The sequence below is a fragment of the Micromys minutus genome, assembly GCF_963924665.1.
Source record: "Micromys minutus genome assembly, chromosome: 24".
NCBI lineage: Eukaryota > Metazoa > Chordata > Mammalia > Rodentia > Muridae > Micromys > Micromys minutus.
Window position 1 is genome coordinate 30,233,793 of NC_137959.1, and position 14,219 is coordinate 30,248,011.

Sequence of the window (14,219 nt, forward strand, 5' to 3'; positions counted from 1 at the left end):
ACACACACACACACACACACACACACACCTACAGAGCCAGGTGGATTCACATGATCCAATTTTCAAATTGTCTTTTTATTTTGACTCCGGAGTAAATTCGGGCATTCACTATCAGAAACATCATTATACGTAAGATAAAAATCAAAGTCAGGCATGGTGGTACTCTCCTGTAATCCCAGCATTTGGAAGGCTGAATCAGGAGAATTGCCCTAAATTTGAGGCCAATCTAAATCTACATGGTGAACTGCAGGCCAGCTAGACCTACATCACAAAATCCTGTGTCTAAATAAATAAATGCAGTCTCCAGAAATGTGGTGTGAGTAACCTTAAAAAGAACCAATAGCCAGGCATGCTAGCTTATGCCTGGCAGAGGCAAGCACAACAAAAAATTCACAAACGAAACTCAATAACTCGTGGTGGTGGTGGTGGGTGTTAGAGTATGGTTTGCCCTTTGTTAATTAAAAAGTGAGTCTGATAGTCCTTGGCCAGCTCACTGCAGAAACTGCTATGAAAAACCCCTTAGGGCTGGGTTGCTGTCCAAGCCTTGGAACTCCATTCCCTTGTGCGAGCTCAAGCGTGCGGGCCTCGATCGCGGCAAGTCTCTGGAGGTCTTTTCCCCTCCTTGCCGACACCTAGGTCCCCCAGGGTCTGTGTCCTCCTAAGTACACCAGGCGCAGGGCCGGCCGCCTCAGGCTCGCCGCCACCAGGTCGTGGCAAAAATCTTTTCCCTTCTCAGGGCCCCAGAAGCCAGGCCGCCTCCCTCCTCCCTCCCTGCTGGCGGGGCCCTTTCCCAGCCCGGGATCAGCAGCGGCCGCGGCAGCGACGGCAGGAAGCGAAGCCCTTGTTGATGCTGTTCCGTGGCGCGCCTGTCCGCCCTCCGTCGGCCACCAGGCTCTTCCCGGCTCCTGGATCTCCCCCCCTCCGCGCGTGCGCAGTGCCTCACGAGGGGGCGGGGCTCAGATTCCTGTCAGCGGCGGCGGCGGTGGCGGCGGCCGTCAGTGTGCGCTGAGGAGAAGCCCGACACGGACCCGTTGGCTCTCCCTCTTCCCTTCCCCGTCCGAACCTTCTTCTCTCTGGACTCACCGGGAGCCAGTTCTCCACTCCGCAGAGCTGTTCTTCACTCCGACGCCCTTCTCGTCGCTCGGCCGGGTGGGAAGTGACTGCCCTCGAGGAGGAGGAGGAGGAGGAGGCAGCGGCTGCCGCCCTCGTCTCGCCGCCCCCGGTTCGGTGCCCGCGGATCCCGGAGAGGAGGTGCCGCCGCCACCGCCGCTCCCCCCCTCCCGCTGCCCTCGGGCCGGGCTGGGTCGAGCTGCGATGCCCTCGGACTTCATCTCATTGCTCAGCGCGGACCTAGACCTGGAATCGCCCAAGTCCCTGTACTCGCGAGGTGAGTCAGATGGGGGGTGGGGGGTGGGGCGTGGGGGCGGGGAGCGCGAGCGCGCGGAGTCCCGGGGGGGGGTCCCCGTCGGGGGCCCGGTTCAGGCGGGGTTGCCCCTTCACGAGAGTCCTGGGCTGGCCGTGGAGAGCCAGGGATGATCTCGAAGCTGCCGAGCCGCGTCCCCTCCCCAGCGCAGCGCGGTGCGGCGGGGGGCTCAGGTTCCGCACGCCCCCCGAGTCCTCTGCGGCCCCTGAGGTTCGCAACCTGCCGGTCGGCGGGTCCCGACACTACCACCCTCGGCGGCCAGCCGGCCCAATCCTCCTCCCCCCACCCCCCCGGCAAGGGAATCACCCCACTGGTCCCGCTGCTAGGGCCGCCCGGGGGGGGGGTTGGGGCGCCGCGACTCATGCCCCCGGACTCTCCTCCTTGGCAAAGTTGCTCCACACCGGGCTGCGTGGCCCCAAGGGTCTTCCGAGCTCAGGGTCACCATTTTTTTTCTCCCTCTGGTCTTGTTTGTGCGCGGTCGTCCTATACCCCCCCCCCTCCCTGGCCTAGTCCACTCCCTCTCCTTGTCGGGACGGCCCCCCTCGGCCAAGCGTTCTTCCTTTCCCGTCATCTTCTTGCCTGGAAAAGGCCCCGATCTTCTCTCTTTCTCTCTTTCCATCTCCGTGACATTCTAATTACTTCTCCTCTTTTACAAAGATAGGGATGCCCTCCCTGGATTACTTGTATTCCTCTCCCTGGAGTGTCAGGCTCAGTCCTGCCCTTTGAGAAAAATTCTCTTCTTTGCTGTTCAAGGGCTTCGTGCAGAGAGGAGGCAATGAACAGAGAGATTCCCATTTAAAACTATTTTGGCTAAGGCCTGCAGGGGATTCCCAGCATCTAAAACATTAATACTTGAGGTGATCTCTGCTGGGGTTAAATTCCTACACTGGACACCACAAGAATGTGTCGGAACAGGTTCGTTCCCTTTGCAAGGGGTATTAATAAAAATACCCCCATCTGTGCTCATCGTTATTTCTTATACCAGTGAAAGGAGGTAAAAGACAGTTCTTTTATATTTTTCTTAAAAATATACCACGGTGAACCCTTTTCCCGAGAAATTCAACATTTCTCTTATTTTTGGTTTTACAAACCCACCAGAAAAAAATCTCACCTCTTGGAGGTGGAGGAGGACTTCAGCCTGGCATTAGTGTATTTATATTAGGTGAATCAGAGGGATATGGCTTACCCTAGAAGGTGCTAGACTTTATAGACTGTTGAATTTATACACAGGGCCCTATTTAGTAACTGTTAGGCCATTGTTGCTCTGATGAATTTAGTTGGGAGTCACTATCCTGAAGGATGTTTTTCAGATATTACCTGTAGTAGCTTAGAAATACTGTAGTTTGAAGTGTCAGAAGGAAGAGAAAATATCAAGAGATGATCCTTAGAATAGGGCTAATGCACAATTGGATGCTAAAAATAGTCAAGACAGTAATACCAGTAATCATCAGATAATTTTCCATGAAACAAATGCTTTATCAAAATCTAAGTTTAGCTTTAGAGACCAGTGTAGATGCAACCCAACCTTCCTTTTGCAGAGAACAGACTAAACTAATATGGGCTTAGGTTCTTAAAAATACATAATAGTTATGTAAGAGATGTATGCTATCCTTGGCATTTTTTTCTCATTCAGCATAAAAAGTACTTAATGCTTTTTGTGTTTTTCAGATTCTCTGAAGTTACACCCATCACAGAATTTTCATAGAGCTGGACTATTGGAAGGTCAGAAAGTGCCATTTTACAGCATATTGTGTTAGTGTGCAAAGGCTTTCTCTGAGGTGGAGTTGAAGTGGGAAAGTGGGAACTTTGCAGACTCACACAATTTAGGGTTTTTTTTTTTTTGCTAAGGAGCCAGATCTTTCTTTTAGAGCAGCTAAATGTTTCAGTGGATTTCATTGCTGTGCTTGAACTGCTTGTAGGCCCTTGTATCTGCTCTGAGAGGCCTTGGGAAAATCCCTTCGGACATTTAAAATTACGTGTTGGGTGTTCTACTTTAGTATTTCATTTAAATTGTTCCTAAACACAAACTAAATTTGAAAAGATTCAAACATAAGGATGATAAATTAATAAATAACAGCAGTGATACCAAACACATACTTAGTTTGAAAACTTCAAATAGAAAAACTTTTGGATGTTGTAAATTTCAAAATGATATATAAGTTATTTACCAAGTATTGATGTTATTTCTATTTCATTATATTTAAGGATAAGAAAAGCTACATATGGGAATGATGCTTGGGGGGGAGGCCCCAAGAAAGTTCTGGGAACATTAATAGGATATGTACCTTAAACGGCTGACAATTACTTTAAAAAAAGAGTTTTCTTTGTTGTAGTAAATATTTTAATTCTCCATTGTTTTAATAGGTTTTATAGACTTTACACTTACCATCTTTGAATTTTAGGGTCTTGGTATTAGATATCAAGGATATTAATTTAATTTCTACATTGTATAGAGCTGAGAAACAAGCTGAAAGTAAGAGGCGTGGGGAGAAAGTTCAACATTAGCAGAAACAATGCTTTCTGTGTTATAGTCAGTACTCCTTACACAAAGCCAAGAGCTACTATGAAATATATGTATCTAGTAACAAAACAAGTACTTTATGATCTCTTTGAAAAAGGCTTTAAATATTTTCATAGGACTTCAATTTAGCTTTTTTTCTCCCTTAGAGGTAGGTAGACCTGTAGATACAGTGGAGGAAGTGGGTGTTGTAATTCAGCTTAGGTTTGAATACCAGTTTAGCAACTTCTTCAGCGCTGTGACCTGGGGCAAGTGATTTTGCTATTATAAACTTTATTATTCTTTCTACAAAAGTAGGTATCTCTTTAATTAGCTAATGTGTGTTAAAATGCCAGTTACTGTGTTTGTCTTTATTTATTACTAAGTTATGGGAAGACTAGGGATTTATTTACTAATTTTTGGTTTTTGAGACAGGGTCTTACTATGTAACTCTGGCCTGGAATTCCCTTTGTATACCAAACTGGTCTGGAACTTAGATCTGCCTGCCTCTTTTTTGAGTGCTGAGATTTAGGGGTGTGCTACAATGCCCAGCAGTACTGGGGATTTAACCTGGGGCTTCAAGAATGGGGCAAGTGTTCCATCACTGAGCCTTGGCAGGGGTATTATAATCAGAGATTATCAGGAAATAGAAAGATATTGAAAATATGTTACTTATTTAAGAAGGTATTTATATAAAATGTTAGGGGTTTTGTTTTTTGTTGTTGTTTTTTGAGGATTATTTGTGTGTGTATATGTTTTGCTTGCCTATATGTCTGTGTAGCATGTGTGCACCTTGTGCTCACAGAGCCCAGAAAGATCTGTGTTGGATCCCCAGAGTAGTTACAGATGGTTATGAGCTGTTACGTATGTACTGAGAATCAAGCTTGGGTCCTCTAGAAGAGTAACCAGTGCTCTCACCTGCTGAGCCATCTCTCCAGTCCCCTAAAAGTTTTTTTTTTTTTTTTTTTTTTAACTTTAACATCAGCTATATTGTTTTAATAATATGATTTAGAACATATAAAATGTTCTCAAATATTTACTGGTTATATTTATACATACAAAGGGAGAGTGTGAACGTGTGTATTAGTATGAAGATACTTTTTTAAAAGTACAGTCCAAATTAAAGAGACATTTTTAGAAGTTTTCTATTTTTGTTTTTCAAGACTAGTCATTTTTGTTGTTGTGGTTTTTTTTGTTTTGTTTTGTTTTGTTTTTGTTTTTGTTTTTTTTTTTTTTTTTTTTTTTTTTTTTTTTGAGACAATATTACTATGTAGCCCTGACAGTCCCAGATCACACTTTGTGGTCCAAGTTGGCCTCAAATTCATAGAGATCTACCAGCCTCTGTCTCCCAAGTGCTGGGTTAAAGGCATGTAGAAGTGTTTCTTAATGAAGGAGATTGTTCTTACTGTTCATGATGATGTGAGACCGTATATGTCTGTACTGTTCTATCTTTACTGGGGAGTACCATAATCAAGAAGATTATAAGGCAGGGTGAAAATAGGAAAAATGTGCTAATTATTTAAGGAGATAGGCTTTTAAATTTTGTTTTGTTTTTGAGACAGGTTTTACTGTGTAGCCCTGGCTGTTTTAGAATTCGCACCATAGACCAGGCTGGCCTCATACTCAGAGTTCTGGGGTTAAAGGCATGTACCACTACTGCCACTGCGCCAGCCTTTGCTGCTGTTGCTGCCATCACCTGATCACTGTCCAACCTTAAGGAGATATTTTTAATGAGTTTATAGAAATACAATTATGCATATCACATGCTTGTACCTAAACGTTAATTTTTAACTTCAGTTGAGAAGATATCTTAAAAAGATCATTCTTTTATAGATAATATTTAATTACCAGCTATCTATATTGGATTTTTGACTCAATACATCATGAATTTGCTTGATTAATATTTTTAAACAATACTTAACATTTACATTGCCCATTGTTAACTTTAAATTTTTAATTTAGAAAGTTTACATTTATTTGTGTATGTATACATACACTCAAGCACATGCCTTGGCATGGAGGTCAGAGGTCAATTGTAGGTAGTTCTCTTCGCCACATGAACCTTTAATTTAAGTAGTCTGGCCTTGTGGCAGGTGCCTTTACATATACTGCTATCTTGGCCTGTGAGAAATACATCTTAAATAATAAAAGCAAAGACAACAGAATGCTGAGACTTTGTATACCTATCACCAGGCTTTAACAATTTTCAGTGTCTTCTTTTTAACCTCTGTTTCCCAAACATTACTTTAAAATAAATGGATTACTGTAAAATAAATGTCAAATATTGTAATCATTTCACACATAAACACTTTCACATTATGGTGAGTTCTTTTTTAAAAAAAGATTTTGTTTGCTATTATTAACATACTCTTGCTTGCATGTTATATTTCCATACCATGTATGTGTAGTACTCTCATAGGCTAGGGAGGGCGGCATGTGAGTGCTGGAAATCCAACCCAGTGCTCTTATCTTCAGAGTTATCTCTTCAACTCCAAGATTTTATTTATTTTTAAAACATTTTTACTTAAGTGTGTATGAGTAAGCAGATGTACACATCAGATCTGCTGGAGCTAGAGTTAGAAGTGTTTGTGAGCCGTGTGATGTACACGTGTTCTGGGGGTACAAATTCTGCTCCTTTGGAAGAACAGTCAGTACTTTCAACTACTGAGCTATCTCCAACCTCATGGTGACTTGACTTTTCTTTTGTCCTCTTCCTCCTCTTTGGCTTTCTTCCTTCTCCTCTTCTTTCTTTTCTTCCTCCTCTTCCTCCTCTTTTTTTTTTTTTTTTTTTTTTTTAAATAGGGTTTACCATGTAGTCTTGGCTGGCTTGTAATTCACTATGTAGACCAGGCTGGCTTTCAACTCAAGAGATTGGCCTGCTTCTGCCTTCTGAGTATTGGCCTTAATGGCATATTCTATCAGTCCTTGCTTCTTGTATTAATGTTTTTTGTTTTGCTTTGTTTTGGTTTTGGTTTTGTTTTGGTCCAGACAGTATCTCCCTGGGTAGCATTGGCTGTCCAGGAACTCACTCTAGACCAGAGTTCAAGGCTTGCCTTGAACACACAGAGATTTGCCTGCCTCTGCCTCTGGAATGCTTCAAAATTAATTTTTTAAGTACTGTTTTATTCTAAGAAGTGTATATTCTAGTTCACTTTTTCATTCTTTTGATTTTCTTTTGCTGGTTTTTCAAGATGGAATATATTAGGAAACTGTGGCTTTTGGTGTATAAGTATTTTGTAATCTGCACTAAAATTTTAGTCCAAGAAGGTAAGGTGGGTGAGACAGGAAGGTTGCAGAGATGAAAAAAAACTAGTGAGTTCCAGGCTACAGATTGTGAATTTTATTTTTTAAAAAAATACAGTGAGAAAAATTGTTGAACATAAGTCTCTGCAGAGTGCTGTATGTTAAGAGCTTGCCACTGAATTAAAAAAAAAAATTACTTATTTTATATTGTGTAGGCATGTGTTCCATAGTACCTATGTGGGGTTTGGAGAACAGTTTTCATAAATCAGTTCTTGCTCTCTACCATGTGATTCTGGGGAATTATACTCGAGTTGACAGGTTTGGTGGCAAGTGCCTTTGCCTGCTAAGCAACCTTACTGACTCCATGATTCACTTTCTCTGTGTGTGTGCATGTATGTGTATATATGCATGTATATATCTCTGTATAGAGACAGAAGTTCCTCAGTCTATCTCTACTTTCCTGTTGAAAGTCACTGAACTTAAAATTCACTAATTTGGCTGGTGCTGAGATTATAGGCACAGGTAATTTTTTAAAGTGGGTGCTTGGTCTTTGAACTTAGGTCTTCACGCTTACATAAAAAGCACTTTTATTATAGAACCAATTCCTCAGCCACAAAATCTACTCATGTTCATTTATTTCTCTCTAAAATTTTTTTGAAATTTAATTTGTTTTTATTGTATGTGAATGGATGTTTTGCTTGCATGAATGTCTTGTTCATCACATAAACATGAGGCAGCCAAAAGAAGGTATTGGATTCTCTGGAGCGGGAGTTAGAGATGGCTGTTAGCCACTATATGATTGCTGGGAATTGAACTTGGATTTTTTGGAACAACAGCCAGTAGTACTGAGCTGTCTAACTACTGAGCTGTCTTCTCCAGCCTTTCTTTTTTTGAGACATGGTCTCATAGCCAAGGTTATCCTTGAACTTTTGGTCCTCCTGTCTCATCCTTTTGAGTGTGAGGATTAGAGTGCTGGCTACTGAATCCCAATGGACTAGTGACTTACAGAATTTGTATAACCCTTTGAGATGTTAATAGCAATTATCCCACATGAGAGATGAGGAAATGGAGGCATATGGACATTTAGTAGCTAGAACACATAGTTAATCAGTTGTAGGGTCATGCTTCTGTTCCTGCTGCTCCTCTTTCTCTTTCTCCCTATCTCAGACTTAGTTCTTCTGCCTCAGCCTCTCAGTGCTGGGATGACAGGTGTTCCCCACCATGTCCAGCCAATTTAAGTTTTTAAGAAAACAAGTTATAAAATCTGCAATTGTGAATTATTAAAGTTGACAGATAGATTAAAAATATCCTTGCCATTCAGCAGAGTTTGCATTTAACTTACCTATTAAACAGTGCTACACCTTGTTACCATGATTTACTTAATGTGATGATTGCTGGCAGTGAGTACAGGGTCTTAACTAATTAATACTTAATATTAATAATACATAACCATAAAAATGACCTTAGCTTCAAGGATCCAGTGTTCTATTCTGACCTCAAAGGGCCCCCTCACATGCATGGTGTACACACATTAATTTTAAAAAAAGGTGTACGTGTAGTATTTTTTAAAAAGATTTATTTATTATTTTATGTATTTGAGTACATTATCAACTGTCTTCAGACACAGCAGAAAGGGAATCAGATCTCTGGAGGGTTGTGAGCCCCCATGTTGTTGCTGGAATTGAACTCAGGACCTCTGGAAGAACAGTTAGTGCTCTTACCTGCTGAGCCATCTCTCCAGCCTGGTATTTTTGTTTTTTAAGATTTATTTATTTTTATTTTATGAGTATGTGAGTATCCTGCTTGCATGCATGTGCACCATGTGCAAATAGTGCCCAGGAAACCATAAGGGGATGTGAGATCCCGTGTGTGTGTGTGTGTGTGTGTGTGTGTGTGTGTTATTTAAAAATAACATGATTTCTGGTTGGGGGGCTGAGTTTGAGGCAAGCCTGTTCTATAGAGTGAATTTGAGGATAGCCAGGGCTACACACAGAAACCTTATCTTGAAAATCCAAAAGAAAATGAGAGAAAAGGAAAAAAAGAGAATCATCTGAGGGAAAAAGCACTATTTCTTAAACATTCTGTACTGAAAAACATTTGTTTTGATATGTCTTGTTTACCAAACAAAACAAATAACCAGCCCTGGTAGCATAGATTACTTGTGAGACTGAGGCAGGAAGATGACAAGGCTAACCTGAACTTCATGAGACATTGTCTCAAAATAAAAATCTGAGAGATGAGCTGGGAGTATAGTGTTTTCAAGGTTATAGGTTCAGTGCTCAGCACAAATGAAATGAAATGAAATGAAACCTAAGAAATGAAAGTAAACAGATTAAGAAAGAGATGAAGGTGGGTGTGATGGCCCACTTTTGATACCAGCACTTGGGAGGCTGAGGCAAGAGGATCTCTGTAAATTTGACATCAGCTTGATCTATAGAGTTCCAGGACAGCCAGGGCTATGAAGAGAAAACAAAACAAAACAAAAAAGCCCAATGAGGTTGTCCCAGTTATATAGTAGAGGTTTAAACATGTTAGGAAATAATAGAACAAGAAAGTTAAGAATATATGCAAATTAGAAATCAGGCTTAGGAGTGAAAAGTAGGAAAAGAAATAAGCAGAAGCTGTCTCCTATAGAGACATTTAGAAATGGAAGATGCTTAAGGCACTTGAGCTCTTTCTCTAACTTTAATTTTATTATTATCTCCATGTATGAAGTGTGATGTGGATACATTGCTCACTATTCTTGTGGAGACTAGGATAAAATTTTCTGGAGTTGATTCTCTTTCCACCGTGGGTTTCAGGGCTGGAACTCACATCACCAAGCTGTTAGTCTTGCTGAGCCAGGGCACTTGGTTTCTTTGGCAGTACTTTCACAGCACCGTAGGGATCTGTTTCTGCTGCTTCTTATTTCTGCTGGTATGTGTCAGAGACAAAATGAAATTGAGAAGAGATAGGCAACAGAATAGAAGCCTCAGAATTAGTTCTTTCTCTTGCTGGGTCTTTTGATTGTTTGTTTCCTGGACTTCCTAAAAGTTCTCTGAACTATATTAGAATTTTCAGTTCTAATGCTAGTGTGGCCCTGAGAACCTACTGAGGGAAATCACAGCCGTTTTTTTCACTATAGACATTTAGGGTACTTTCATTGGAGTTGAAGTTACTTCTTTTCATAAAGGTAAAACAATATAAAGGGTTTTTGTTTGAAGTAGAATATCTTTTTTTTTAAGGATTTATTTATTTATTTTATGAATGTGAGTACACTGTCGCTGTCTTGAGACACATCAGAAGAGGGCATCAGATCCCATTACATATAGTTGTGAGCCACCATGTGGTTGCTTGGAAATTGAACTCAGGACGTCTGGAAGAACAGTCAGCATTCTTAACCACTGAGCCATCTCTCTAGCACAAAGCACAATATCTTATAGTCTAGGTTTTCTTTGAACTTATTGTGTAGTTGAGGATGACCTTGAAATAACTCTTGATTCCCTTGTTTCTACCTCCCAAGTTCTAGGGTTCTAGGACTATGCCCCCCATAACTGCTTTTATGTGGTGCTGGGGAACAAACTCAGGGCCCTGTGCACTGACGGCCTAAATTTTCAGCACAGAATATGAGTTCTTTGGCTCCTTACATGTATACTTAAAATCTTTTGCTTAACTGTATATAGAAAGTTCTAATTTTGAATAAAGTAGAAATTTCATTAATAGTCATACATACTAAATTCTACACTGCTAGTTAGGATGTTAGACATTAAAATAATTTTTAACAATATGAAAAAAACAAGTTTTTTGGTAGAGAGTCTACCTGACTGTCTATACATGTATCTATCTGTCTACCTATTTGTCTATTTATTTATTTTGAGACAGAATCTCTACAGAGCTCTGGCTATCTTGGTACTCACCAGCGTTGGCTTGAATTCACTGAGATCTAACTGCCTCTGCCTCTCAAGTGCTGGAATTAAAGGCATGTACTAGCATGACTGTCCATTGAGGCTTTATTATGCAAGTATGTTTGTTTTAAAGTTTCATTACAGTTTTCTCTATAAATTAATAAGATAGGACATGTTTAAGTGTGCCCTGTGTCAGTGACTGTAAACCAAATGTAGGCTTAATCTAACAGATTGCTGTTCTTTACAATGGAGTAGTGATAAGAAGATTTGGAATATGTTGTTTCTATTTACATTAACTAGTTGTGTATATATGTGGGCAGGCGTGCCACAGAATACATGTGTGGAAGTAAGAAAGTAACCCGAAGAAACTTATTGGATATTTTGTGTTGCTTCATATTGAACAAAAGTCCTCATGTTTTCATGCTCAGCATACACTCCTCCATTGAACTATACCCTAGGAATCTATCCTTTTAAGAATAAAATGTAAATCAAATGAAGCAAGCATTTATCAATACAGAGTGAGTAAATCTGACTACTTTGTTTCATTGATTGGGACAACTATTTTTTTTCTTGAAATTATTTTTTTAAACTTTATTTTAAAAAACAAAGATAAAAGAAAAAAATTTTAAACATTTTTGCATAAATGTATACAAATACATTTTTGTCAGTGCATGGCTTTTTTTTCCTTTTTTTTTTAAGGTTTGATACTCTGCATTAAGGTCTTACTAGTTACAATGAGCAAAAAGTACATGTAAAACAGGATGTAACCCGGAAGGAATTAGTCAACGTTTTCTTGGTGTGTAAGGATTGAGCATAATTTTTTTTTTTTTTTAGGACAACTATTTTTAAATAGTAAGGCAGCAAAATTCTACTTGTACTAGTCAGTGCACTTTTTATTTAGGGACACACTGACTTTAGTACTAATAAATTACTTATTTTAAGGGCATACTGATTTTAATAATGTTATTCATAAATATTGTTAAGCATAAATTTTTTAGCACAAAAATATCCAACAAAGTATATAAATTGTCTTATACATACATATAAGATGTTCTGCATTAACATTGGGAAATAATTAAAATCATCAGAACAAACTTTTACTTCCAAGGACGGCTGTAATCAAAAAGGATGAGCCAATCATTGTGGTACATACTTGTCGTCCCAGTTACACAGGAGACTGAGGTAGGGAGAAAGAATATGGCTATTTCCTCAAAAAGTTAAATATGCTAGGCTGGAGAGGTGGCTCAGTGGTTAAGAACACTCACTGGCTGCTCTTTTAGAAGACTTGGATTTGTTTCCCAGTATCTAGATGGCAGCTCACTACCATCTGCAACTCCAGTTAAGGGCGTTTGACACCTTTTCTAGCCTCCAGGGGCACCAAGCACACATGTGCAGACATTTAGGCAAAATACTCATACATGTGAAATAAGAATATATCTTTTTGTTGTTTCGTTTTGTTTTTGCTTTTTAAGACAGGGTTTCTCTGTGTAATTCTGGCTGTCCTGGAACTTATTTTGTAGACCAGGACAGGAGACAAGTACAGTGGATCAGGAAATTGAATAGAAACATGTAGCAGAGGGAGATGGGCAACGGGGTAGCCATTAGAAAGTCCCAGACTCCAGGGAAGCGAGAGGCTCCCAGGAACCAGTGGCAATGACTTTAGCTGAAATACCCAACAAAAAGGAGATACAACCTGTAGAGACTACCTCCAGTAAATAGGCATGGCCCCCCAGCAGATGGATGGGGCCACCCACACATCTCAAAATTTTTAGCCCAGAAATGTTCCTGTCCAAAGGAAATACAGGGACAAAAAATGGAACAGAAATAGAAGGAAAGGCCATCCAGAAACCACCCCACCTAGAGATTCATCCCATTTGCAGGCACCAAACCCCCACACTATTGCTGATGCCAAGAAGTGCTTGCTGACTGGAGCCTGATACGACTGTTCCCTGAGAGGTTCCACCAGCACATGACCAATACAGCCAACCATCGGACGGAGCCTGGAGATAACAGTGGAACTGAAGGGGCTTCATAATCTCCTTCATAAGATGAAGCTCCTTATGGAGCTGACGGGGATGGCAACCCCATAAGAAGAACAGTATCAACTAACTGGACCACCCAGAGCTCCCTGGGACTAAACCACCAACCAAAGAGTATACATGGAGGGAGCCAGGACTCCAGATACATACGTAGCAGAGGATGGCCTTATCTGACATTAATGGGAAGGGAGGAAGGCTAGAAGGGTGAGGCAGGAATGGGTGAATGGGTGGAGGAGCACCCTCATAGAGGCAAAGGGGAGGGGAAGAAAGGAGGATGGGATGGGGGAGTTGGTGGAGGGTTAACCGGGAAAGAAGGTATCATTTGAAATTTAAATGAATAAAATTATTAATAAAAATACCCCAAAATAAATAGGTGAATTTTGTATAGATATGAATTATATCGCTGCATACACATGCATAACATGTATAGGAAAAGTTAAAATATTATGATCAAAACAATAGGATTTATACCCGTTTTTGTAGAAGCTAGCTCTAAAGTATTGATTGTGGAATATAAATTACCTAGACTGTGGGAATGTTAACTGATGCAGCTGCTATGTACAACAGGCAGCTCAACAAGTTAAACATAATTCTCAAGACAGTCCATTTATTCTACTTGTAGTTACATATGAGAACAGGGATTAAAGTAAATACCTGTACACTAGCAACATTTTTTTAAGATTTATTTATTGTATTTAAGTACACTATAGCTGTCTTCAGACACATCAGAAGAGGGCATCAGATCCCATTACAGATGGTTGTGTACCACCATGTGGTTGCTGGGATTTGAACTCAGGACCTTCAGAAGAGCAATCAGTGCTCTTAACCACTGAGCCATCTCTCCAGCCCTACTAGCAACATTTTTATTATTAGCTAAAAGTTGAAAAGGATGGGAATGTAGTTCAGTGGTAGATGTCTGCCAAGCATACACAAGCCCCTCATTCATTCACTCACACAGAAGGCCTGGTAGGGTAGCACATACCTGTAATTTCAGTAGGCTAGAAAATGAATATGAGTTTGAAGCTAATCGGAATTACATAGAGACTGGCTCAAAATTAAAAATAAAGATGAAAACAACTGATAAATGTGAATACATGATGGCTAAACAAAGTATGTTCCACATGAGAATAGTG

General features: G+C 40.5%; 1 protein-coding gene across 3 annotated transcripts in view; it reads left to right on the plus strand.

The window, feature by feature from the left end:
• The first annotated feature begins 646 nt into the window (after window positions 1-646).
• NFAT5 (nuclear factor of activated T cells 5) overlaps window positions 647-14,219 on the plus strand; it is an 85,064-nt gene continuing 71,491 nt past the window's right edge. For all 3 annotated transcript variants that reach the window (XM_080937163.1, XM_080937164.1, XM_080937165.1), the window contains exons 1-2: window positions 647-1,387; window positions 3,092-3,145. In XM_080937163.1, coding sequence (XP_080793289.1) covers window positions 1,315-1,387; window positions 3,092-3,145 — 127 coding nt within the window. In that variant the 5' untranslated portion in view covers window positions 647-1,314. The remainder of the gene's footprint in view (window positions 1,388-3,091; window positions 3,146-14,219) is intronic.